Raw genomic sequence first — 27551 nt, 5'->3', positions numbered from 1 at the left:
GGTTTCAAAGCCTCTCAATAGACAATACATACTGTAGCATCAGCAATCCAGGGTTCATATATAGCTATCTAAAAGTAATTGGTTAGTGTCTAAATGTTATTATAAACTGGGTGGTTCGAGCCCTGAATGCTGATTGGCTGACAGTCGTGGTATGTCAGACTGTATACCAGGGGTATGACAAAACATTTATTTTTACTGCTCTAAATATGTTGGTAACCAGTTTATAATAGCAATGAGGCACCTCTTTGTGGTATATTGTCAATATACCACGGCTAAGGGCTGTGTCCAAGCACTCCGCATTGCGTCGTGTATGGAACAGTCATTAGCCGTAGTATATTGGCCATATACCACACCCACTTCGGCCTTATTGCTTATGTAGAGTATCAAAAGCTAGCTTGCGAAGATTATGTAACATTAACGTTAGAGAACATTGTTATTTAGCTAACGTTAGCTAGACGTAAACTATCTAGCGTAGCTAAGTTACAGTAACTTAACAAAAAAAATAAAAAGCCTACTGTAGCTAGCTAATGTTAGCTAGCTTTTTTTTCAAAATAAATCCACCAGTAAGAACAGTTAATTTTTTGCACATAACGATAGCTAGCTAGCTAGTTAGAGCAAGCTAACGTTAACGTTATCTATGTAACGTTAGCTAGATAAAGGTATCTAACGTTAGCTAGGTAATGCGTAAAACAATTACCAACAATACAGTAGCTAGCCAACGTTTGTTAACGTTAGCATAACGATCAGGTTGCACCATTAACACCGGTATGTAGCGTTATCTGTTTGGCCAATTTACGGGCTGTTGTTTTAATATTCTAACTAAGATAATTAAAATATCATTATAATTACCGTTTAGCCCGTTTCAGCAGGTTGACTCCATTATTTCAAACAAATTTTCAAAATCCAACTGCCACTCTCTCGAGCTACAGCTAGCCTAAAGCTAAAGGCTCGCTCGCTCGCGAACGAACATGCATGATACAACCGTCTCGAGCAGTAATCCGTCGGGCACTTGGACCCATACTTTCCTGCTACTGCTAACTGTGATTGCATAACATTTCCTGGTATTCCAGGATTTCCATTTACAACCAGTCCTGAGCTGTAACATCTACAGTAGACACTAGTAAGTGCCATTCTCTTCTTTCAGGGAGATAACGTTAGCTAGCTATAGCTATAAGTGCATTGGTAATCTTCAGGGAAAATAGTGTCTTCAATGCTGTTATGTTATTATTTGCTCAATTGAGATTGCTTTCGATATTAGCTAGATACGATTAGCTAGCTTGCTAACCAGCACTGCTGGGGCTGCAGACTTGTGCCACTTGTTAGTTAGCTAGTAGTCTAATGGATGGGGAATAGAAGTTAGAGAATAGACTGATTTGCTTCAAAATATCAGCAGGTTTCAAGCAGTGGCACTATAATACACACACCACTAGCTAGTAACCTTTGGCAGTTGGGTACTCTGTGGAATCATGGACATATACTCAGTTTCAACAACTGCATAAATGAGCCTTACGCCTGGCACACTGCTTGTTACTGTAGCTCAGGGGTAGGCAACCCTGTCCCTGGAGTGCGGCAGATACTGCAGGATTTTGTTCCAACTAGGCACCACACCTGACCAACTGAGCTAATTGATCAGTTCAATGATTGCTTAAATTCAAAACACCTGGTCTTCCAGGACGGTTAAATCAAAAACATGAAGTGCTTGCGGCACTCCAGGATCAGGGTGTAGCTACTTAATTTTGTGTGTGTGTGTGTGTGTGTGTGTGTGTGTGTGTGTGTGTGTGTGTGTGTGTGTGTGTGTGTGTGTGTGTGTGTGGACAGATAGTCTATAAGTGCCTAAAGGTATGCTTTAGCCCAAGTAATGGTGAAAGTACAAATACTGTCCTTTTTCCTACTACAGGTAGAGGGTGTGTTGATTCATTCAGTTGACTAAAGTGAGTGATCATATAGATCTATACGCCTTGAGGGTACATAGTATATATATTTTTTTCTCTCTGAGCTGTACACTTTTGTATCTCTCCTTCCATCAGCAATGTCGGGAAATCCAGCAGTGGTGATGTGTTTGGTGGCTTCGGCTTACGCAGTGGCAGAGAAGGCAGGAGCCATCATACGGAGGGTTCTTCACAGCGGAGAGCTGGGAATCGTGGAAAAGGTTGGACTTACTGAACGGAGAGTGGGGCAAAGTGCTAAATTGAGGGAGATTGAATGTTGTTTATAAATGATCTCTCACTCTCTCTTATGTGGACAGACGGGGGCTAACGATCTACAGACACTGGCAGACAGGCTGGTCCAGCAGAGCATATGTGCCTCCCTATCCAAAAGCTTCCCCAAAATCACCATCATCGGAGAGGAGGTGGGTGTGTGCAACATCAGGTATTGAGCTTAAGGGTTGCACTATTGTCTGGGGCAAGTGAACTCAGCAGTCAGGCAAGTTGAGGTTGCCCAAGGTGATTATTTTAAAAAAATGTAACAACAAAACTGCAAAGATTTCCAGTAAGCCTAAAACGGATCTTTCTGGTTCATCCCTATTGTTTAAGTGAAAGATGGACAATGTATGGCAGCTGGGTAAATTGTGGTTGCCCCATTTAGATAGGTTACTATATATTTTTTTCTAACATTGGGGCTACACTGGAAGTGTAAATTCTAGTCAGTGGGAGCAGAGCACTAGCCGCTATGTCCTATTGCTCTCAGGCGTCACTATGTCCTATTGCTCTCAGGCGTCACTATGTCCTATTGCTCTTAGGCGTGAGCTGCGCTTAGAATTCTTGAAAATAGAACCAGAACTTACTTTTACACTGGAGCAGCGCAAGCCTTTCAAGGAGCTGGCACGCTTACGCCCAGTTTTCTCTGAAATTAATTGGAGCGTCTCACATTCTGCAAAAGTTATGCGTCCGATGTAGCAGACCAGTAGAACCGATTTTTATGCTTCCCCCTGTTGTTTAAGTGCCCGACAAGTTATCGCAGTTTTGCGTGTAAACAAATGTTTTTTTTACATTTTCAGGAAAGTGACTAATCTTTGGGCAACCTAAAAATACAGCTGACTTGTCCGATTGGCAAGTGCTTTTCAGGCCTTAATGTAAATCCATGCAACTTGCATGAATAGGATCTGTCCTAATGTTACTGACCAATTAATGTTGATGTAAAGATTAGAGTACACAACACGTTGCACAACATCCCTGTCTTAACAGTGAACATCTCTCACATCAGGATCTGCCAGAGGAGGCTGTCAGAGGACCTGATTGAGAGCAGTCAGTCTGAAGAAATCCTACAAAAGTCCTGTCCATTGGAATACAGTGCCCTGAAAGAGGAGGAGGTGAGACACAGGGACTTTAGAGCTGAAACCTACTGTACTGATTTGGATCATTTTCTGGGTACTGACTTATCATTCCAGCTGTGTTTCTGTGTTTGAATGTCCCGGTGTCTGAATTTTAGCTGGTTGTGTGGGTCGACCCCCTTGATGGCACTAAAGAATACACTGAAGGTAAACTTACTACGGCGTTATTATTTTGCCAGTCTTTCGTTTAGATCACTCATTACAGGCTTCCAACACACACCCTCGATTACTACCAGGTATTTCAGTGTCAGACTCTTCTCTTACACTTCCTGTTAGACCTATGCATTGTCCTCTTTGACAAAAACATGGGGAACATTTAATTCAGTCATCTCCTAATCATCAGTGCCGATTCCCTTTTTCACTCTCTCGCCTGTCATCCCTGCTGAGCAGCGGCCAAGTGTCTTTACCTGCCAGATCAGGTCCAGATGTGTCATACGGGGTCGGACGCCCAGCTTCTCAGCACGACTCTCCGTATGTTGACAGAGGGAGGGTATTGAGACTGGGAGGGACAAGGGCAGAATAGGTGGATAAAGGAGGAATGCTTGGACTTCCCTATCCTTTTTTTCTTTGCTATTATACTACCCTTACATCACTTGTTTGTTCTTCATGCTGGAAAACTACTACAGTATGTCTACTAGATATACAGTATGATGTCAATACTTGTGTGAAGTCCACTGCTTGTGTTCCCTTCAACTAACATGTCATCTGATCTCAGGACTTCTTGATCACATGACTGTACTGATCGCCATTGCGGGGGTCATCAACCAGCCCTTCTTCAATTACCAGGTACCAGCAAGTGATCGACGACAAATAATCTTTCTGCCTTATACCCTCTCACCTATCAGGGCACGTTGCGTAGGGAGAAAACATTGTAGAAATAGGGAGGTAACAGATTTTTCATTTTCAGTTGCAAAACATTGTGCCCTATTGAACACGACCTTGGTCCGTGAGTGTGTAATGTCCTGTGTTTTGTATCCACAGTTGGGGACGGAGACAGCAGACATGGGGAGAACTCTGTGGGGAATGCCAGGACTGGGCGCCTTCGGGTTCGAGCTACAGGAGGTTCCGGATGGCCGACGCATAGTCACCACGACCCGTTCCCACAGCAACAAACTTGTCACAGACACCGTGGATGCCATGGAACCTCATGATGTGATTTGGCGGAGAGTTGGCGGAGCAGGAAATAAGGTGAAATATACAGGGATGAGAAGGTATGGTGGGGGTACATAGGTAAACATCAATAACATTTCTTATTTCTCTGAACCCTTTCTTTGTGTAGATTGTTCAGCTTGTGGAGGGGAAGGCCTCAGCCTATGTCTTTGCCTGTCTAGGAACTAAAAAGTAGGACACGTGTGCCCCTGAAGCCATCCTGCATGCAGTAGGAGGTAAGCAACATCCTTCTTCTTGATCATCCTGAAAGTACCTCTAATGAGTAATGAAAAAATAATAATGGTGTCTTTTTTTCTGTCTGTCCCTCTGCAGGTAAGCTGACAGACATGCATAGCAGTGCGTTGTGTTACGATGCTAATGTTAAGCACATGAATTCTGCTGGGGTGCTGGCCACTCTACGCAACCCCACCAGTAAAGTGCCCCAGTCAGTCCTGCAGGCCCTCAAGCCCTGATTGATACATAATTTACAACTCTGTTATTGTCCAAAAACCCTGCCAAATGATAAAATTCTAGCATCTTTAGTCATGAATGGAATATTTTAATTTCCATAATTACTTGTATAAAATTATCTACGTTGTACCCCAAAGTAATTCATGAGCCATAAACAATAACTAGTAATGCTGTATACTTACAGTTCAAATCTCACCTTTCTGGTAAGGTGCTACCTGTCCCAGACCTGCTGTTTTCAACTCTCTAGAGACCGCAGGAGCGGTAGAGATACTCTTAATGATCGGCTATGAAAAGCCAACTGACATTTACTCCTGATTATTAATGAACATTTGAACATCTTGGCCATGTTCTGTTATAATCTCCAGCCAGAAGAGGACTGGCCACCCCTCATAGCCTGGTTCCTCTCTAGGTTTTGGCCTTTCTAGGAAGTTTTTCCTAGCCGCTGTGCTTCTACACCGGCATTGCTTGCTGTTTGGGGTTTTAGGCTGGGTTTCTGTACAGCACTTCGAGATATTAGCTGATGTAAGAAGGGCTATATAAAATAAACTTGATTTGATGAAGTGTAGTCACTTGAGGACACAAGCACATAGTACAAATAAAATGAAATATTTTGTATTACCTATTCAAAACTATGAAGGCTTGAAATAACGTGCTTTCTAAATATAGTATAACCACAAAATGGCCAACAAAAGTGAAATCTTATAGTATGTGTCTGACCTGATCGCTGTGAACATCTGAGCGCTAGCTTGGCTTCCTGAACGCGTTTGGAACTCACCTTTCATCTCAAATGAATGTCAGTCTGAGTTTTGTTTAAATTCAATGTATTATTTTAATGGCTATAAATCAATCTGTGCTATAGTGATAAAACCACTCTCCTGCTACGTTATCTAAGGATTGCAGGCATGTGGCTGTGAATTAAGGTTCAGCCAGGAGTTGGACAGTCGGAAGAGGGAATTAAATGCTAGGAGGAACATCCCAGCTCCAAGTGGTTCAGATTTCACATTCTACTTTACACAGGCTCAGAAAATATACTACTGTCTTTGGGAACCAGGACTATTGCTCAATGCAAGCCATTTAGAGCTACGGCAGTGAAAATGTCAGAACAAGAACCACGCAGGTCCCCTAAACAGGGGACATTACATCTGAGATCATAAAAAAACTTTTTTTACTGTATAGATACTTTAGATACACTTCTGGTATAAAGAATCACATTTGTACAAAATATTTCTAAACAGCCCAGACTGATTCATTACCCAAATGAATGGCACAATAATCATGACATAGTAGGCCAAGGGTGCCTTCAAAACATATGAAACGCATGTCCAAATTATTTGATAAAACTGCTGATCTACATTTACAATTGGTTGACGGATATGTAATTATTACTTTTCTGATGGACAGTGGAACACTAGGCCCTCCCACACTGCTCCCATTGAGTAGCTGCGTTTTTTTTTTAAGGCAGCCCAAAGAATAATGACAGACACGAGAGGCAGGGTCAACGGCACTGTTCCATTTATTCCATTCAAAGAGTCAAATAAATTTTACAAATCTCTAAACTGTTTAAAACACTGAGTTTCCAACTTGAAGAGACTGATAGATCAGAACAAGGCAAAAGGCGAGATATCGCCAAACTCAAGCCTAAAATATTATTTGAATATTCCTTAGTAAGCTCATTAGTTGGATGACAATCCTGAACCAGATATTGGAATCATCTTCCCAGAAAAGGTACACGTACTGTATTCACGTTCTGATGCCTTGCTGGTAGTTGACATCGTCAGCCTCTTTCGGCTGTCCTAAGTTCTACCACTAGGGGGCAGCAATGTCTAAGTAAGTGATCCCGCTCCAAAGTGCCATCTCGGCCTCACCCCGAGCTTGGTAATAAGCGTGTGATGTAATATGCCATGTTTACAAGAACTGCAGGGGCAATGGGGGATGCTGAAAACAGCTTGTAATCGTCTAGTGGGGCCAACTGGCCGTGTTTATGAGAAAAAGAATATTCAACACCAATAGAAATCAGGTGCCTTTGACTCAACTTTCCAAGCCACCACCATCTATGCATTCTCACAGGCACACAGTTAAAGCAATGTCCATAAACAGTCTTCAGCAATTGAAGCAGGTTCAGTGGATACGAGGAGAGGGCTGGTGTGGTGGTGGAAAAGATTGATTCAAAACCAACAGGCATTTTAAACACCCATTTGTTGTGAACCCTTTGAGTTGAGGACACATGACCTTAACTGTACTAGTTGTTAACTGTTAACATGTATACACAGTTAAAATGTACAGAATGTGTATACAATACATGCCCAGTGTGTATATACCGTCATTTTGTATGGTTCTGATAATATGCATTTGTACAAGTACTTTCAAAGTTGTTAATAGTTCATTAGTGTCTCCATAAAGAGAGAAATTTGAGTCCCAACGGGGTGAAAATGACTTTCTCCAAACTCATTAAGAGGCAAAACCATTCCACTCAGTTACTGTAGCCAAAACGGCCAATGTTATTAGTAATATTGTGAGAAGGTTACACATTAGCAGGGTAAATTGTGAGACTGGGTGGAGAGGATCTCACGTTATTGATCTTGAAGAGTCAAGGCTGGGGTAAAGAACCCAACTCACTCGCGCACACACTCAAATCAAATTCAATACTTTTTCTATACCTGAAGGCAGAAAAGCATCCCTTCAGAATGCATTGCCCCTTTCCACAAAAGGTGTGTATCGTATTTCTGCACCTTAGCAACCCATTTCATAGCATTGAAAAACCACATGTCACTTATATTATTAATAAAAATACCAACAAACAAGCAAAGAAAAAAAAAATACGTTCACAGGAAAGATTTAATATTTTACACATGAAATAGGTGAGTGGGGGTCAGGGGGGCTAGAGCACTTCCCATAGATGGGAGGGAGGGGACAGGACGTTGAAGGGGGCAATAGAGGAAATGGTGCAAGGAGGAGGCGAGATGGAGGCCAGGCGCTCACCTCTTCTTTGGGGCTTGGGCAGTACGAGGCGGGGTTACAGGGCGTCCCGTGTTCACTCCCCCATACTGGTACTTAGCTTTTTTCTCTGACGGCTTCAAAATCTGAGAGAGAAAGTATTAATACTTAGTGTGTTAACAGCACTGGGAGACTCATCCACAGTAAGTGAGTGTGTGCGTGCGCGTTTGTTCTCACCTGAAAGGAACACATGAGGGACTCGTCCACGCTCATCATGCCCCCAGCGTTGTCAAACTCCCCGCAGTAGTTGGGAGCTGAGAACAGCGTCACCAGCTGCCGTTTGGCAAAGAACTCGTAGCCGTCCTCAACAACCTTCAGGTACAGAACACTTTTAAGTTAACGAACATCCTTTAGAGTTTCATCCTAATGAACATAGCCCTCAGTATCTCATGCATCCTAATGAACAGTGGTGTAAAAATACTTTAAAAGTACTACTTTAGTCTAGGGTATTTTTTACAACTTGACTACATTCCTAAAGAAAAGTTAATAATTTATCTCCATACATTTTCCCTGACACCCAAAAAGTACTCGTTACATTTTGAATGATTGCTTTTCCTGCTAAAGTCGAATTCACACACTTAAAGATAACATCCCTACTGCCTCTGATCTGGCGGACTCACTAAACACATGCTTCGTTTGTAAATTATGACAGTGTTGGAGCATGACCCTTGCTATCCGTAAATGAAGGAAATTATGCAGTCTGGTTTGCTTAATATAAGGAATTAGACAATATTTACAACCAAATACTTTTACACTGACTTCAGTATTTTACTGGGTGACTTACTTGAGTCACTCTCTATTAAGGTAGCTTTACTTTTACCACCACTGCTAATGAACCAATAGCCCTCAGTATCTCATACATCCTAATGAACCAATAGCCCTCAGTATTAGGGCCGGGACAATAACAGTATCAATACTTGTTAGTATCATTGAAAGGAACCACACGAAACAAATTTAACTTCTTTAGGAAAACAGCCCAAATGTTGGAAACAAACACCATTATGTTGTCATCCAGTAGGGATGCACAATTTGAATAAAATAACAAATTACGATTTTTGGGTCCGGATATTGCAATTGTGATTTTCAAACACTTGCTAATTTCATAAGACATGGTTAAAACAAGTGTCCAAGTAGAGAAGATCACTTCTAAATGTATATCATATGAATACATTCTGTGCTAACTGAATATAAAACCAAATCCCCCCCAAAATTGTTGAACAGTGTTATAGGGTACATATGATAGACAGGATTATTTCACCTACATATTAACAAACACATGAACATGACCAATAGTGTGCTATAATGCAGCACTATTTAATTAATGACCAACATTGAGCCCCTATTTTCTATACTACATTACCAAAAGTATGGATACCTGCTCGTCAAACATCTCATTCCAAAATCATGGGCATTAATATGGAGTTGGTCCCCCCTTTGCTGCTATAACAGCCTCCACTCTTCTGGGAAGGCTTTCCACTAGATGTTAGAACTTGCTTTCATTCAACCACAATAGCATTAGTGAGGTCAGGCACTGATGTTGGGCAAATAGGCCTGGCTTGCAGTAGGCAGTCCAATTCATCCCAAAGGTGTCGATGGAGTTGAGGTCACGGCTCTGTGCAGGCCAGTTAAGTTCTTCCACACCGATCTCGACAAACCATTTCTGTATGGACCCTGTTTTGTGCACTGGGGCATTGTCATGCTGAAACAGGTAAGGGCCTTCCCCAAACTGTTGCCACAAAGTTGGAAGCACAGAATCATCTAGAATGTCATTGTATGCTGTAGCGTTAAGAATTCCCTTAATTGGAAGTAAGGGGCCAAGCCCGAACCATGACAAACAGTCCCAGATCTAACTTTGCACTATGCATTCGGGCAGGTAGCGTTCTCCCGACAAACCCAGGTTTGTCCATCGGACTGCCAGATGAAGCGTAATTCATCACTGCTCCAGAGTCCAATGGCGGTGAGCTTTACACCACTCCAGCCGACGCTTGACATTGCGCATGGTGATTTTAAACTTGTGTGCAGCTGCTCGGCCATGGAAATCCACTACATGAAGCTCCCGACGATCAGTTATTGTGCTGACGTTGCTTCCAGAGGCAGTTTGGAACTCGGTAGTAGGGTTGCAAAGGGTCGGAAACTTTTTCTAGATATTTTCCATGGGAAGTTAAGCCCGGGAATTTGGGGAATTTTGTTTAAAATTGTCAAACGTTAGCTTATAACAGTGAACCTTTTTTGTGGGATACACAAGGAAATTCTAGGTCTTGTGGCATATTTTGGTTAACTTTTTATGGCTGCAGGGGCAGTATTGAGTAGCTCTGTTTAAGGTGCCCATTTCAAACGGCCTCGTACTCAATTCTTGCTCGTACAATATGCATATTATTGTTATTATTGGATAGAAAACACTCTCTAGTTTCTATAGCCGTTTGAATTATGTCTCTGAGTGGAACAGAACTCATTCTACAGCACTTTTCCTGATATGGAGTGAGATTTCAGAAATCTTGGCCCCTGCTCCCAGGTCAGTTCATAAGTCCCTGTGAATGCTATGATGCTACAAACACTGCCTACGCCTTCCTCTAGATGTCAGTAAGAGGTGACAATTTGAATGGAGTCGATTGCGCAATCAGGGCCTGTATAAAAGGCCAAAGACCGGATGTACCGTTCTTTTCCTGCTGCGCCTGACGCACGATGTACGTTGGACCTGCTCTCTTTCCAAGCTTGGGTTTAGCCAGTAATATTTCGCCGGTCATGTTTTTACTCGTTATAGGTGTTAAAAACATCATAAGGTAGTTAATTTAAACCGTTTTATAGCAATTTATATCCGTTTAGTGCGATTTTGAGGCATTGCTTTGTGTTGCACTTTGAAGCGCCGGGCACATTTCGGGGTCCCGGTCGAACGTTAGTGGGCATTTCGACGGACAAGAGGACATCTTTCGACCAAAAGAAGATTAGACCCAAGAAAGGATACATTGCCCAAGATTCTGATGGAAGATCACCTCATAGTAAGAAATATTTAAGATGATAAATCGTTGTTCTGTCGAAAATTTTTAAACGCATATTCCGCCATTTTCTTTGGTATAGCTTCGCTTGGCGAACCCTGTATTGCACAGTAAGGATAATTTTAGAAATGTAATTCAGCGATTGCATTAAGAACTAATTTGTCTTTCGATAGCTGTCCAACATATTTTTTTAGTCAAGTTTATGAATAGTTATGCATGAGACAAGATCACTGTTAAAGATGGCGCCCGACATTTTCAGGCTAGTTTTGCTAGTATTGTCATTGTATAACCACGTTTTTTTGTGGCTAAATATGCACATTTTCGAACAAACTCTATATGTATGTTGTAATATGATGTTACAGGAGTGTCATCGGAAGAATTGAGAAGGTTAGTGAAAAAATTAATATATTTTGGCGATGATTACGTTATCGCTCTCTTTGGCTTGAATCAATGCTCGGGTAACGTTTGCACATGTGGTATGCTAATATAACGATTTATTGTGTTTTCGCTGTAAAACACTTAGAACATCTGAAATATTGTCTGAATTCACAAGATCTGTGTCTTTCCATTGCTGTGAGCTGTGTATTTTTAAGAAATGTTTTATGATTAGTAATTAGGTAATTCTCGTTGCTCTCTGTATTTATTCTAGTCGAGTTGTGATGGTGGGTGCAATTGTAAACTATGATTTATACCTGAAATATGCACATTTTTCTAACAAAACCTATCCTATACAATAAATATGTTATCAGACTGTCATCTGATGAGGTTTTTTCTTGGTTAGTGGCTATCAATATCTTTATTTGGCCGAATTGGTGATAGCACCTGATGGAGTAAGAAACTGATGGAGTTAGAAAAGTGGTGTCTTTTGCTAACGTGGTTAGCTAATAGATTTACATATTTTGTCTTCCCTGTAAAACATTTTAAAAATCTGAAATGGTGGCTTTATTCACAAGATCTGTATCTTCCATTTGGTGTCTTGGACTTGTTAATGTGTGAAAGTTAAATATTTTAAAAAAATATTTTTTTGAATTTCGCGCCCTGCACTTTGAGCTGGATGTTGTCATAGGTGTACCGACCTCGGGCTTGCAGCCATAAGAGGTTTTAAACTATCCCCAATTCAATGGAATTGCAACCCTCTGCATGCATAGTGCATTCGTCCATCACATGTGCAATGCACTCTTCCATCACACATACAGCTGATTCAAGATCTTGCACACTAATGAGATGCTATTGAGCCCACACTACTACACTGTCTGAGCCAAGGAGTACAGTCGTGGCCAAAAGTTTAGAGAATGACACAAATATTAATTTCCACACAGTCTGCTGCCTCAGTTTGTATGATGGCAATTTGCATATACTCCAGAATGTTATGAAGAGTGATCAGATGAATTGCAATTAATTGCAAAGTCCCTCTTCGCCATGCAAATGAACTGAATCCCCAAAAAAACATTTCCACTGCATTTCAGCCCTGCCACAAAAGGACCAGCTGACATGTCAGTGATTATCTTGTTAAAACCTGTTTGAGATAGGGGGCAGCATTTTCCCTTTTGCATGAAATGCGTGCCCAGAGTAAACTGCCTGCTACTCTGTCCCAGATGCTAATATATGCATATTATTAGTAGTATTGTATTAAAAAAAACACTCTGAAGTTTCTACAACTGTGAATGATGTCTGAGTATAACAGAACTGATTTGGCAGGCGAAAACCTGAGAAAAATCCAGTCGAGAAGTCGTTTTTTGGGGGGGGGTTTCTATTCAATGCCATTACAGTATCCATTGACTTAGGACTCAAATTGCAGTTCATATGCCTTCCACTAGATGTCAACAGTCTTTAGAAATTGTTTCAGGCTTGTATTCTGAAAAATGAGGAAGTAAGAGCAGTCTGAATGAGTGGACCCTAAAGTGTCACAGAGCTTTTTTATGCGCACGACCGAGAGAGTGCCTTTCTTGTTGACCTTTTATATTGACAACGTTATTGTCCGGTTGAAATATTATCGATTATTTAGGCTAAAAACAACCTGAGGATTATTGAATATAAACATCGTTTGACATGTTTCTATGAACTTTACGGATACAATTTGGATTTTGTCTTCCTGTTTTGACTGCGTTTGAGCCTGTGGATTACTGAAGAAAACGCGAACAAAACGGAGGTTTTTGGATATAAAGAGACTATCGAACAAAAGGAACATTTGAGTAAATGAATGTCTGCTGAGTGCAACCATATGAAGATCATCAAAAGGTAAGGGATTCATTTTATCTCTATTTCTGACGTGTGTAACTCTTCTACTTGGCTGATTACTGTTTGTAATGATTTGTCTGCTGGGCTATGTTCTCAAATAATCGTAAGGTATGCTTTCGCCGTAAAGCATTTTTAAAAAATCTGACACCGTGGTTGGATTCACAAGAAGTTAATCTTTAAACCTATGTAAAATATGTTTTGTTTTCTGAATTTTTATAATGAGTATTTCTGTATTTGAATTTGGCGCCCAGCAGTTTCACTGGCTGTTGAAGAGGTGGGACACTAACGTCTCACGTACCCTAGAGAAGTTATTATACTATTTATCTGTACATGGAATTGTATTTTTTTAACTTTTTTTTCTAATCTTTACAGGAAAATGCCACAGGCACTATCTGATGTGTGGAGACATTTCACTGCAGCTAATGTAGAAGGAAAAGCTGTGTACATTTGCAAATACTGTGCCAAATCATGTGTGAAGAATGCAATAAAGATGCAGAATCATCTGGCCAAGTGCATAAAGTTCCCTCAGCGCTCACAACAAGCAACCTCTGACAAATGTCCCTCTACTTCTATTCAAGGTGAAAATGATGAATCAGACACCTTATTGATAGCAACAGCTCATGGTCCTTCTGGAATCAGAAGTTTTTTTGACTTAATGGAGGAACGTAGTCAGAGAAATTATGATTAATGTCTTGCTCGAGCTGTGTATGCAACTTGTTTGGGAACACACGCACCAAAGCACGCAACAGGCTGACCAATACAAGGGTTGAAAAATTGGTGGCCATCCGGACAAATATGGCTTTTTGAGCCTGACAACAAGCCATCCTCAACAAGGTTGGAAAGTGACAGTGAAGATGAGGCCTCAGAGTCTGATGTTCAAGAGGTGGACATTGAGGAGGTCCAGGGAGAAGACATGGAAGCCTGAGAGGAAGACAACCAAAGCTTTAGTTTAGACTATCATTTTACAGATTTTGGGAGATGCGATGTATCATTGGGGATCATTCAATATTCCCTTAATTTTGTTGTTTAGTGAAATCATCCCATGTGAAGAGTCAACTCATTTAAAGTTAAAAAATAATTAGTTACGAATTTATTTCTAATGGAAGGATTTAATCATTAGCAATTATGTCTACTTATGATAAGGTAAATGGTTTACGTTTCCATATGGTAAATATATCCAATGCAAAAAACATCTACATTTAAATGGTATTAATATTAATTTGCATATTTTCATTAATTCACATATATTCCCACGAAAAGTTTCCATCTCTGAATATTCCCCAAAATGTGCAACCCTACTCGGTAGTGAGCGTTGGAACCGTGAGTTTGTGGTGCCTACCATTTCGCGGCTGAGCTGTTGTTGCTCCTAGATGTTTCCACTTCACAATAACAGTGCTTACAGTTGACCGGGGCAGCTCTAGAACTGACTGACCTACGACGGTGCCACGTTGAAACTCACTGAGCTCTTCAGTAAGGCCATTCTACTGCCAATGTTTGTCTATGGAGATTGCATGGCTGTGTGCTGGATTTTATACATCTGTCAGCAGCAGGTGTGGCTAAAATAGCCGAATCCACATACTTTTGTATGTATGTATCTATATATACACACAAAAGTGTGTGTATATATATATATATATATATTTACCATTATGAGTAATTAAATAAGCTAAGTTAGTTATTTATTCAGGCAGCCATAGGCTGCAGATAGAATAGGAAGCTTATGATTGAGTAATTATGTACCCTGAACAAAAATATAAACGCAACATGTAAAGTGCTAGTCCCATGTTTCATGAGCTGAAATAAGAGCCCAGAAATGTTCCAAACACAAAAAGCTTAAAGGTAATAACATGTTGTGCACAAATGTGTTTACATCACTGTTAATGAGCATTTTATCCTTTGTCAAGATAATCTATCCACTTGACAGGTGTGGCATATCAAGAAGCTGATTAAACAGCATGAACATTGCACAGGTGCACCTTGTGCTGGGGACAATTAAAGGCCACTAAAATGTGCAGTTGTCACAACATAATGCCACAGAATGTCTCAAGTTGAGGGATATTGCAATTGGCATGCTGACTGCAGGAATGTCCACCAGAGCTGTTGCCAGAGAATGTAATGGTAATTTCTCTACCATAAGCCACCTGTGCAATGTACAACGTCATTTTAGAGAATTTGGCAGTACATCCAACCGACCTCACAACCGCAGACCACATGTAACCATGTCAGCCCAGGACCTCCACATGTCTGTAATAAAACCCTTTTGTGGCGAAAAACTAATACTGACTGGCTGGGCCTGGCTCCCCAGTGGGTCAGCCTGGCTCCAGGCTCAACCATGGATGCGCCCCTGCCCAGTCATGTGAAATCCATAGATTAAGGCCTAATAAATGTATTTCAATTGACTGATTTCCTTATATGAACTGTATGTCATGTTGCTTCTTGCTGTCGCCACAACTCTGAGGCACTTTTTGCACAACACTTGCATTTGGTTGACATTGATTTGCCTGTCGCTGAAATACTTCCAAATCACTGAAGATGTGCACTTTGGCACCAAATCAACATTCAGTAGCACTAGCAGGACTAATTTTTCTGACACACTAAGGTCAAGCCACAGAGTTTCTAAACATCCTACTGTACTATCTTTGGTGAAGCCCTTTTCTCTTCTCATCACCATCTAACTGCGCGCCCGAAACAGGGATGCTTGTGATTCGCCTGCATGTGCACGCCATGCAGAGTGAGAGAGCCCGCTTGTGATTGGTCAGCATCCTTTGTGCATGTAGAGTGAATGCGCATCTCATTGGAGGAGGTAAACAATGTAGTTTGTTGTATTAATGAAGTTTCAAAGAAAGGAGAAAAATCACAGCCTCTTGCGATATGGATATTGCATGTCAATATCGCACTCGCGATTTTAATTTGATTAAATCGTGCAGCCCTATCATCCAGAGTCACATTTATTCTCCCAGTTTCAGCACACGTTTTACATACAGCAGGTTTTTAAAGGTCTTCTTCCTGTTGCGATACTGGTATCATCACAGCCCTACATTGGGTCAGTATAAAGGCTCTACCTGGTGGGCTCTGCAGATGAGGTCCAGGTCATGGCGGTTGAGGAACTTGCTGACCACGTCAGCCCCAAAGGTGAAGGAGACACCCCGGTCGTTTTCCCCCCAACCCTGCACGTCTTTGTCTGGATCTGACCACAGCAGGTCACACAGCAGGCCTAGCACAGAGAAAGCGCGGTCAGCACAGTCAGAGCCAGTCACAAATACATCACAAAACATGTAACACCCCCCCCCCCGACACACACGTTAACACACCTGTGTCAGGGACATCAGTGGGCCTCATGATGCGTCGGATTTGCTCCATGGACTGCAGATCAGGAGAGAGACCTGAGGAAAAGGGATGATTGTTAATGAATAATATTCAAAAATAATAATAGGGATTGAATTGATAGAAATGCCCCCATGCATACTACCTCCATGGCAGCAGAAGATCTTCTCATCGATTATAGCGGCAATGGGCAAACAGTTGAAGCAATCTGTGAATGTCTTCCACAGCTTTATGTTGAATCTGCGTTTGCCTGGGGAACACATTGAAAGGACATGGAATTATGCTAAGAATTTGTAGAGATCACAAAAGCAATACTATTATGGATCCTCCATCCTCACTGAGAAAGATAAGTGATTCAGCATGTGTGTGTGTGTGTGACACTGCTTCTGGTCTTACACTCGTCATAGAAACCGTAGATGCGGTTGATGGAGGCACATTCGTGGTTTCCTCTGAGCAGGAAGAAGTTCTCGGGGTATTTGATCTTGTAGGCCAGCAGTAGGCAGATGGTTTCCAGGGACTGCTTGCCTCGGTCCACGTAATCCCCCAGGAACAGGTAGTTAGCCTCCGGCGGGAAGCCCCCGTACTCAAAGAGCCGCAGCAGGTCTGTGTACTGGCCATGGATATCACCTAGAGAGAGAGAGCAGAGGTGTTTGTGAGACGACCATTATTTGATGTACCCTTTATTTAACCAGGGAAGTCACATTGAGATTGACACAGCCTTTCTTTTTTAAAGTGCGCCCTGGACACCTGGAAGGAGTGAAGAAGAGAGTGAGTGACTAGACTTGAGCCAGATTGTGTCCTTGCTGGAAGGGAGATGGCCCCATCCGGCAGAGCCGCAGACCCTCGAGGGAGACATCATTTATATCCTCCTGCTCTACTTACTGAGCTAGGCCTTTGTCTCTCCAATGTGTTATCCTATCCTCTCCTTTCTCTCTGACATTTTGGCTTAAAGACAACTGTGTGTGGTAAGGATAGTGCCAGGACCATAAAAATGTATAGAATGGTATGGATAGTGCCAGGACACCAGTGAATTTATAGGTATCTGTGGTTTTATTTGCCTGAAGATTTCTATGAGGACAGGTATGGGTACCTGTATATAGCTTCATAATTTTGTATTTTATTCCATGCGTTTTCATTTCCTTATTTTTAACTCTCATTGGGAAAGAGCTCCTAAGTAAGCATTTCACGGTGAAGTCTACACCTGCTATATTCGGCACATGACAATTAAATGTGATTTGATTTAGGTAGGCTTCTGCATGCCTTTTTCTTGGCCATATAAAATCACTCACCTTAGGCCTATGTCAGCTTTTTATATTTTTCTAACCCTGGTATGACTCATTTCTCATATGCTATTTCTAAGATACACAGAGAGCGAGAGAGAGCGCGAGACAGAGAGCGCGAAACAGAGAAAGAGAGACAGAGAGAGAGAGCGTGCTCCAGAGTAAGGATAGAGCAAGCGGGAGAACTATTTGTACTGACCACAGATTTTGAGCGGCGCCTCCAGCTCCAGTAGGATGGGCTGGCTGAGGAAGATCTCCCGGGACTTGATGCACAACCCCCGCACCTCCGCCTCCGTCATCTGGACTATCTTCCCTGGACGGCATCCTCGCACTTGACAAAAAGATAGGGCAATCAATCATCACAACCATGAGTCATGACCCTGCCCTCCATTGTAATCATGCCGACTGTGTTTCATATGCTTTTTATGGTCTTCAAATCAGTGCAGAAAATGAAACCACCGTGTAAGTCCTAAAAGAAGAAACAAAAGTCAGACCAAATCCTTTTGAGATCGTTGCAAAACCTCACATTTCAATGTCATAAAAATAGCAATGTAATTTCATTCAGATCATCAGATGGCATAGATATACACTTTGACCAATAATAATTACACTGTTGAAACAAAAACACCTTCCAAGGCCCTAACCGATTTCTAATAGGATGACGACTACTGCATACCTAATGGACATTTAGAAAAGGCCTTCTGCTTGACTTCACAAATGACAGAGGATTGCAGGTCACAGCCATTTGACTTTCATTAACAGTAATCGATTGGCTAATGGTTTTAAGGGAGTCACCGAGTCAACCTCCCGGCTAGGACGTGGATGACATGGAGTTGGGATTTTTTTTTTTAAGGCTTGCCATTTCGGGTTCAGCAATGTGCTGGCAACATGAAAGGAGAGAGAGCGAGACAGCAAGTGATTGTCACTGCTGCTGTGTACAGTGTTCCAAGTGGGGATAAAGTGTCTTGAAAGCATGTTATGTATAATTTGATGGTAAAATGCTTTTTATTCATTCATAGTGTGTATTATTTTGGCTAATAAATACAGATGAGGTTGACTGTATTTTTTGTAAGTTTCAAGTTAATGTCACGTGCACAAGTATAGTGAAATGCCTTTTCTTGCACGCTCTATACCCAGCAATGCAGTAATCAATATCAATGTAGTACTACAAAATAACAACGGAAGGACAAAAAACACGAGAAATAAAAATAAGAACACGAGAAAGTAAGAAGCTATATACAGGGTCAGTTCCAATACCTTATTTATACTGAACAAAATTGTTAAAATGCAACATGCAACCATTAACGGTTTCACTGAGTTACAGTTCATATAAGGAAATACGCCCACCCACTTGGGAGCCAGGACGACCCATCTCTAAAACGAAGTTGAGGCAGCTTATGGTAGAGAAATGAACATTCAATTCTCTGGCAACAGCTCTGGTGGACATTCCTGCAGTCATCATGCCAATTGCACACCCTCTCATAACTTGAGACATCTGTGGCATTGTGTTGTGTGACAAAACTGCACATTTTAGAGTGGCCTTTTATTGTTTCCAGCACAAGACGCATCCGTGCAATGATCATGCTGTTTAATCAGCTTCCTGATATGCCACACCTGTCAGGTGGATGGATTACCTTGGCAAAGGTGAAATGCTCACTAACAGGGATGTGCACAAAATATGAGAGTAATAAACTTTTTGTACGTATGGAACATTTGCAATTTTTTTATTATAGCTAATGAAACATGGGACCAACACTACATGTTGCCTTCACATTTTTGTTCAGTGTAAAATGTGCTGGGCTATTGGAGTGATAGAGATATACTACATGGACAAAAGTAAATGGACACCCTTTCAAATGAGTGGATTCAGCTATTTTAGCCACACTCGTTGACAGGTATAAAATCCAGCACACAGCCATGCAATTTCCATAGACAAACATTGGCAGTAGAATGGCCAGTACTGAAGAGCTCAGTGACTTTCAACGTGGCACTGTCATTGGATGCCACCTTTCTAACAAGTCAGTTCAGCACTGGTCAACTGTAAGTGCTGTTACTGTGAAGTGGAAACGTCTTGGAGCAACAACGTATCAGCCACAAACTGGTAGGCCACACAAGCTCACAGAACGGGACCGCCGAGTTCTGAAGCACATAGTGCGTAAAAATTGTTTGTCCTTGGTTGCAACACTGACTATTGTGTTCCAAACTGCCTCTAGAAGCAACATCAGCACAACAACGGTTAGTCGGGAGTTTCATAAAATGGGTTTCCATGGCCGAGCAGCCGCACACAAGCCTAAGATCACCACTCACAATGCAAAGCATCGGCTGGAGTGGTGTAAAGCTTGACACCATTGGAATCTGGAAACACATTCTCTGGGGTGATTAAACACGCTTCACCATCTGGTAGTCCAATGGCGTTTACCTGGGTTTGGCGGATGCCAGGAGAACGCTACCTGCCCCAATGCATAATGCCAACTAGAGGTTGACCAACTAGAGGTTGGCATGGCCGATTAATTATGGCCGATTTCAAGTTCATATAACAATGGGCAATCGGCATTTTTGGACGCCGATTACATTGCAATCCACAAGGAAGCTGCGTGGCAGGCTGACCACCTGTTACGCGAGTGCAGCAAGGAGCCACGGTAGGTTGCTAGCATTAAACTTATCTTATAAAAAACAAAAACAAAAATCAATCTTCACATAATCACTAGTTAACCTAGTAACATCATCAACCATGTGTAGTTAACTAGCTTGTCCTGTGTTGCATATAATCAATACAGTGGCTGTTGATATATCATCGAATCACAGCCTACTTCAACTTCGCCAAACGGGTGATGATTTAAAAGCACAATCTTTGCACAAATGTACCTAACCATAAACAATCAATGCCTTTCTTAAAATCAATACACAGAAGTATATATTTTTAAACATGCATACTTAGTTTAAAAAAATTCATGTTAGCAGGCAATATCAACCAGGAAAATTGTGTCACTTCTCTTGCATTCAGTGCAAGCAGAGTCAGGGTATATGCAACAGTTTGGGCCGCCTGGCATTTGCGAACTAATTTTCCAGAATTTTAAATAATTATGACATAACATTGAAGGTTGTGCAATGTAACAGCAATATTTAGACATAGGGCTGCCACCCGTTCGATGAAATACGGAACGGTTCCGTATTTCACTGAAAGAATAAATGTTTTGTTTTCGAAATTATAGTTTCCGGATTTGACCATATTAAGGACCAAAGGCTCGTATTTCTGTGTTTATTATAATTAAGGTCTATGATTTGATATTTGTTAGAGCAGTCTGAGTGGTGGTAGGTAGCAGCAGGCTCGTAAGCATTCATTCAAACAGCACTGCGTTTACCAGCAGCTCTTAGCAATGCTTGAAGCACAGCGCTGTTTATGACATCAAGCCTATCAACTCCTGAGATTAGGCTGGCAATACTAAAGTGCATATTAGAACATCCAATAATCAAAGGTATATGAAATACAATTGATATAGAGAGAAATAGTCGACGCGTCATAATTCCTATAACTACAACCTAAAAAACTTCTTAAAACCTGTTTGGGATAGGGGGCGGTATTTTCACGTCCGGATGAAAAGTGTGCCCAAAGTAAACTGCCTGCTACTCAGGCCCAGAAGCTAGGATATGCATACAATTGGTAGATTTGGATAGAAAACACTCTAAAGTTTCTAGAACTGTTATGTCTGTGAGTATAACAGAACTTATTTGGCAGGTGAAACCCCAAGGTCAAACCATCCAGGATCAACCTTTTTTGAGGTGACCATCTTTTCAATTGGTTTTCTATGGGAATCTAGATTTCTGTGGGACTTGGTTGCAGTTCCTAGGGCTTCCACTATATGTCAACAGTCTTTAGAAATTGGTTGATGTTTTTCTTTTGAGTAATGAAGAAGTATGGCTATTCAGAACGAGGGTCGAGTCTAGTGTACTGTTGTGTTTGGGGCGCACAACCTAGCGCTCGCTCCACTTTCATTTTATCCGCTATTGAACACGGTTTATTCAGTCTTAATTTTTTTTGATTATTTACATTTTAAAATATCTAAAGTTGTATTAGGAAAGTTGTTTGAAATGTTTGGACCAAGATTACAGGTAAATTATTAGAAAATGTGTAGTCATGTTGGGCGAGTTGGAACCGGTGTTTTTCTGAATAAAACGAAGCGAAATAAATTGACATTTTGGGGATATAACGACGGAATTAATCGAACAAAAGGACCATTGTGATGTTTATGGGACATATTGGAGTGCCAACAGAAGAAGATCTTCAAAGGTAAGGCATGAATTAAATCGTTATTTGTGAGTTTTGTGTCGCGCCTGGCGGGTTGAAATAGGATTGTCATGTGTTTGTTTGATGGGGTGCTGTCCTCAGATAGTAGCATGGTTTGCTATAGCCGTAAAACCTTTTTGAAATCTGACACAGTGGCTGGATTAACAAGAAGTTAAGTTTTAATTTGGTGTATTGTGATTGTATGAAAGTTAAATATTTCTAATAACTTTTTGAATTTCGCGCTCTGCAATTTCACTGGATGTTGTCGAAACTTTCCGCTAGCGGAACCCCCAGCCGTAACAGGTTAACTGGGAATATTGAAGAACTGGGAATATTGAACCACCAGCTTTCATATGTTCTGAGCAAGGAACTTAAAACGTTAGCTTTTTTACATGGCACATATTTTACTTTCTTCTCCAACACTGTTTTTGCATTATTTAAACCAAATTGAGCATGTTTCATTATTTATTTGAGACTAAATAGATTTTATGTATTATATTAAGTTAAAATAAGTGTCCATTGTTCATTTAGTATTGTTGTAATTGTCATTATTACACACACACAAATATATATAAATCGTTCGATTAATCGGTATCGGCTTTTTTTGGTCCCAATAAATCGCTATCGAAAAATCATAAATCAGTCGACCTCTAGTGCCAACTGTAAAGTTTGAGTTGTCATTCAGATCAGTAGATCGGAATAGGGCTTGCAGGCCAGAAGATGCTAAAGCATGAGGTAGGGCTGACAGTGAGAACTTCTGAAGAGAAGAATCAACAACCTCTACATAATAAAAACAGGTAATTTTTTTTAACCTTTATTTAACAAAGTAGGCTAGTTGAGAACAAGTTCTCATTTACCACTGTGACCTGGCCAAGATAAAGCAAAGCAGTGCGACACAAACACAGAGTTACACATGGAATAAACAAACATACAATCAATAATACAATAGAACAAGTCTATATCCAGTGTGTACAAATGAGGATGGATAAGGGAGGTAAGGCAATAAATAGACCATAGTGGCAAAATAATTGCAATATAGCAATTAAACACTGGAGTGATAGATGTGCAGAAGATGTGTGCAAGTAGAGATACTGGGGGTGCAAAGGAGCAAAATAAATAACAGTATGGGGATGAGGTAGTTGAATGGGCTATTTACAGATGTGCTATGTACAGGTGCAGTGATCTGTGAGCTGCTCTGACAGCTGGTGCTTAAAGTTAGTGAGGGAGATATGAGTCTCCAGCTTCAGTGATTTTTGCAGTTCGTTCCAGTCATTGGCAGCAGAGAACTGGAAGGAAAGGCGGCCGGAGGAGGAGTTGGCTTTGGGGGTGACCAGTGAAATATACCTGCTGGGGCGCGTGATATGGGTGGGTGCTGCTATATGGTGACCAGTGATCTGAGAAGTCAAAGACTTATAGATGACCTGGAGCCAGTGGGTTTGGCAACGAATATGAAACGAGGGCCAGCCAACGAGAGCATACAGGTCGCAGTGGTGGGTAGTATATGGGGCTTTGGTGACAAAACAGATGGCACTGTGATAGATTGCATCCAATTTGCTGAGTGTTGGACGCTATTCTGTAAATGACATCGCCGAATTAATGTATCGGAAAGATAGTCAGTTTTACGAGGGTATGTTTGGCAGCATGAGTGAAGGATGCTTTGTTGCAAAATAGGAAGCCGATTCTAATTTTTGATTGGAAATGCTTAATTTAATGCGAGTCTGGAAGGAGAGTTTACAGTCTAACCAGACACCTAGGTATTTGTAGTTGTCCACATATTCCAAGTCAGAACCGTCCAGAGTAGTGACGCTAGACAGGCAGGCAGGTGCGGGCAGCGATCGGTTGAAGAGCATGCATTTAGTTTTACTTGCATTTAAGAGCAGTTGGAGGCCACAGAAGGAGAGTTGTATGGCATTGAATCTCATCTGGCGGTTGGTTAACACAGTGTCCAAAGAAGGGCCAGAAGTATACAGAATGGTGTCGTCTGCGGAGAGGTGGATCAGAGAATCACCAGCAGCAAGCGCGATTAGCATTGATGTATACAGAGAAAAGAGTCGGCCCGAGAATTGAACCCTGTGGCACCCCCATAGAGACTGCCAGAGATCCGGACAACAGGCCCTCGGATTTGACACACTAAACTCTATCAGAGAAGTAGTTGGTGAATCAGTCATTTGAGAAACCAAGGCTGTTGAGTCTGCCGATAAGAATGTGGTGATTGACAGTCGAAAACCTTGGCCAGGTCGATGAATACAGCTGCACAGTATTGTCTCTTATTGATGGCGGCTATGATATTGTTTAGGACCTTGGGCGTGGCTGAGGTGCACCCATGACCAGCTTGGATAGCAGATTGCACAGCGGAGAAGAGACGGTGGAATTCTAAATGGTCGGTGATGTGTTTAACTTGACTTTCGAAGACCTTAGAAAGGCAGGGTAGGATAGATAGGTCTGTAGCAGTTTGGGTCTAGAGTGTCTCCCCCTTTGAAAAGGTGGATGACCGCGGTAGCTTTCTAATCTTTGGGGATCTCAGACGATACGAAAGAGATGTTGAACAGGCTAGTAATAGGCGTTGCAACAATTTCTGAGGATAATTTTAGAAAGAGAGGGTCCAGATGGTCTAGCCCGGCTGATTTGTAGGGGTCCAGATTTGAGCTCTTTCAAAACATCAGCTATCTGGATTTGGGTGAAGGAGAAATGGGGGAGGCTTGGGCGAGTTGCTGTGGGGGGTGCAGAGCATTTGACCAGGGTAGGGGTAGCCAGGTAGAAAGCATGGCCAGCAGTAGAAAAATGCTTATTGAAATTCTCAATTATAGTGGATTTATCAGTGGTGACAGTGTTTCCTAGCCTCAGTGGGGAGCTGGGAGGAAGTACTCTTATTCTCCATGGACTTTACAGTGTCGCAGAACGTTTTGGAGTTTGTGCTACAGGATGCAAATTTGTGAGTTGCTTTGTGAGGTTTTAAAGGTCACAGTTAGCCATTGTTATGTAAATACAAGCTAAACACTACCAGTGGCCTTGCTTTGGCCCCAAGTGAGAGCAAGGTCCACAGGAACCATGGGTTCCGGCCCATGTAGATGGAAACAGAAAAGTCTGAGCCTTTTGGGTTAAACACCAGGGTAAATCCTGAATGGAAATGCGCCATAATTTCATTGTCACACCCCATCATTCACTCCTTAACATCACCTTGATTGTTTCGAAATGTATTCATTATGAGAAAAGAAACCAAGACTATGAAGAATGTTTGGGAAATTATCATCTTGAGAATTTTCCATAGGTGATTTCTGCCCAGAAATAAAACGCTCGGGTACATATCCAACATTGAGAGCGGTTACTGTAGAGTCAGACTACTGATGCGAAACTGAATAGCCACCAAGAGGACAGTTAAAATGAATGTTAGGGCTGTTTGAGTTGACGTTCACCAGGTTTTTTTGTGTACTTGCTATACATACGACTACAGACATTCTTAGCTACTTCACCAACAACCGAATAGCCCCTAGGCGTGTATTGAAAACCAATGTTAATGTAATGTTATTAGTTAGCTTGCAGTCAACACGGACAGGGGGGTGTGTTACCGCTGGCAAACCAAGCTGTCCGCTCGCAAAATCCCCTCTCTCATCAAGGTGTAAAAACTCACATTAACTCGCTAACAGTCGGTAGCTAGCCACTAAAATGTATACAAAAAAACAGCATCATCACTGTTCTGTGCTAGGCAAAAAATATAACTAACTAACTTTAGATAATTGTCAACATCTATTTAACTAGTTAGCTAACTTAGTTGGCTAGCTAGTTTGGTAAGCTAGTTAACGTTGTCAATGGCTTGCATGACAGCGCAACACAAATCAAACGTCATTTTGAAAATAAATGTGTTTTCTCTTCGACATGTCTAGTCAGCTAGCTAGGTTGGCTAAATAGCTAGTTGCTGTTAAAATTGTAGCTAGCTCACCCTAGATAGGGTAACTAGCTAATGCTAGCCACTGACACTGTACTTTGTTGAACCACCTTCCTCTGACGGGCTAACGTTAGCTAGCTATCTCGCAAACTCAACTGGCCAATGCCAAATATAAGGGTACATTCGTTTTTTGCCACCTGAAAATAAAATGACATCATGTTATACGTGTAAGTACTGTCTCCAGCATATAACCGCAGGGTTAATTGCCAAATAACATGATATATCATACCTTCAAGCAATCGGGAGATGATGCTGTCAACGTTGAGCTCGCTTTCCGCCATTTTCTTCAAAAAACTGAAAACCACTACGCAGAGAGAACTATCTCGTACTCACCACCCGGGGGCGTGGTTTACTACTGTACAGTACAAACTATTTATTTTATTTTTTATTTCACCTTTATTTAACCAGGTAGGCCAGTTGAGAACAAGTTCTCATTTACAACTGCGACCTGGCCAAGATAGAGCAAAGCAATGCGACACAAACAACACAGAGTTACACATGGGATAAACAAACAGACAGTCAATAACACAATAGAAAAGTATATATACAGTGTGTGCAAATGTAGAAAGATTAGGGAGGTAAGGCAAAAAAAAGGCCATAGTGGCAAAATAACTACAATTTAGCAATTAAACACTGGAGTGATAGCTGTGCAGAAGATGTATGTGCAAGTAGAGACACTAGGGTGCAAAGGAGAAAAAATAAATAACTATATGTGGATGAGGGTAGTTGGGTGGGCTATTTACAGATGGGCTATGTACGGGTGCAATGATGCTTAATGTTAGTGAGGGAGATATGAGTCTCCAGCTTCAGTGATTTTTGCAGTTCGTTCCAGTCATTGGCAGCAGAGAACTGGAAGGAAAGGCGGCCAAATGAGGTGTTGGCTTTGGGGCTGGTCAGTGAAATATACCTGCTGGAGCTCGTGCTACGGGTGGGTGCTGCTATGGTGACCAGTGAGCTGAGATAAGGCGGGGCTTTACCTAGCAAAGACTTATAGATGACCTGGAGCCAGTGGGTTTGGCGATGAATATGAAGTGAGGGCCAGCCAACGAGAGCTAACAGGTCACAGTGGTGGGTAGTATATGGGGCTTTGGTGGCAAAATGAATGGCACTGTGATAGACTACATCCAATTTGCTGAGTAGAGTGTTGGAGGCTATTTTGTAAATGACATCGCCGAAGTCAAGATTCGGTAGAATAGTCAGTTTTACGAGGGTATGTTTGGCAGCATGAGTGAAGGATGATATTCTAAGTCAGAACCGTCCAGAATAGTGATGCTAGACGGGCGGGCGGGTGTGGGCAGCGATCGGTTGAAGAGCATGCATTTAGTTTTACTTGCATTTAAGAGCAGTTGGAGGCCAAGGAAGGCGAGTTGTATGGCATTGAAGCTCGTCTGGAGGTTGGTTAACACAGTGTCCAAAGAAGGGCCAGAAGAATACCGAATGGTGTCGTCTGCGTAGAGGTGGATCAGAGAATCACCAGCAGCAAGAGCGACATCATTGATGTATACAGAGAAGAGTGTTGGCCCGAGAATTGAACCCTGTGGCA

The 27551-nt window shown here is 41.7% G+C and overlaps 2 protein-coding genes across 3 annotated transcripts; one reads left to right on the top strand and one right to left on the bottom strand.

The window, feature by feature from the left end:
- Positions 1-1049: 1049 nt before the first annotated feature.
- LOC120019164 (3'(2'),5'-bisphosphate nucleotidase 1-like) lies at positions 1050-13598 on the top strand. 2 transcript variants are annotated; one of them, XM_038962459.1, is made up of 9 exons: positions 1050-1120; positions 2028-2149; positions 2246-2370; positions 3205-3310; positions 3430-3478; positions 4047-4117; positions 4313-4519; positions 4611-4716; positions 13549-13598. In XM_038962459.1, the coding sequence occupies exons 2-8, from the start codon at positions 2030-2032 to the stop codon at positions 4674-4676; spliced, it is 744 nt and encodes a 247-aa protein (XP_038818387.1). In that variant the 5' UTR covers positions 1050-1120; positions 2028-2029; the 3' UTR covers positions 4677-4716; positions 13549-13598. The 2 variants fall into 2 exon arrangements, with proteins under 2 accessions (XP_038818387.1, XP_038818386.1); XM_038962458.1 differs by lacking the exon at positions 13549-13598 and adding an exon at positions 4814-5188.
- LOC120019163 (serine/threonine-protein phosphatase PP1-beta catalytic subunit-like) lies at positions 6442-26302 on the bottom strand. Its single transcript, XM_038962457.1, has 8 exons — positions 26238-26302; positions 17980-18111; positions 16897-17127; positions 16646-16750; positions 16488-16559; positions 16239-16390; positions 8123-8257; positions 6442-8031 (listed from the first exon to the last, which is right to left on the bottom strand). The coding sequence occupies exons 1-8, from the start codon at positions 26287-26289 to the stop codon at positions 7927-7929; spliced, it is 984 nt and encodes a 327-aa protein (XP_038818385.1). The 5' UTR covers positions 26290-26302; the 3' UTR covers positions 6442-7926.
- Positions 26303-27551: the final 1249 nt, after the last annotated feature.

The sequence above is a fragment of the Salvelinus namaycush genome, chromosome 24 (genome assembly GCF_016432855.1).
Source record: "Salvelinus namaycush isolate Seneca chromosome 24, SaNama_1.0, whole genome shotgun sequence".
NCBI classification, from domain to species: domain Eukaryota; kingdom Metazoa; phylum Chordata; class Actinopteri; order Salmoniformes; family Salmonidae; genus Salvelinus; species Salvelinus namaycush.
This window is presented reverse-complemented; position numbering and strand designations above follow the sequence as displayed.

Coding starts and splice junctions, on each gene's coding strand:
- LOC120019164 (XM_038962459.1), top strand. CDS start 2,030: ATGTCGGGAAATCCAGCAGTGGTGATGTGTTTGGTGGCTTCGGCTTAC. Junction 2,150..2,245: donor AGCTGGGAATCGTGGAAAAG/GTTGGACTTACT, acceptor TTATGTGGACAG/ACGGGGGCTAACGATCTACA. Junction 3,311..3,429: donor GTGCCCTGAAAGAGGAGGAG/GTGAGACACAGG, acceptor TCTGAATTTTAG/CTGGTTGTGTGGGTCGACCC.
- LOC120019163 (XM_038962457.1), bottom strand. CDS start 26,289: ATGGCGGAAAGCGAGCTCAACGTTGACAGCATCATCTCCCGATTGCTT. Junction 18,112..26,237: donor CATCTCCCGATTGCTTGAAG/GTATGATATATC, acceptor CTTTTTGTCAAG/TGCGAGGATGCCGTCCAGGG. Junction 16,391..16,487: donor CACTGATGTCCCTGACACAG/GTGTGTTAACGT, acceptor TCTCTGTGCTAG/GCCTGCTGTGTGACCTGCTG.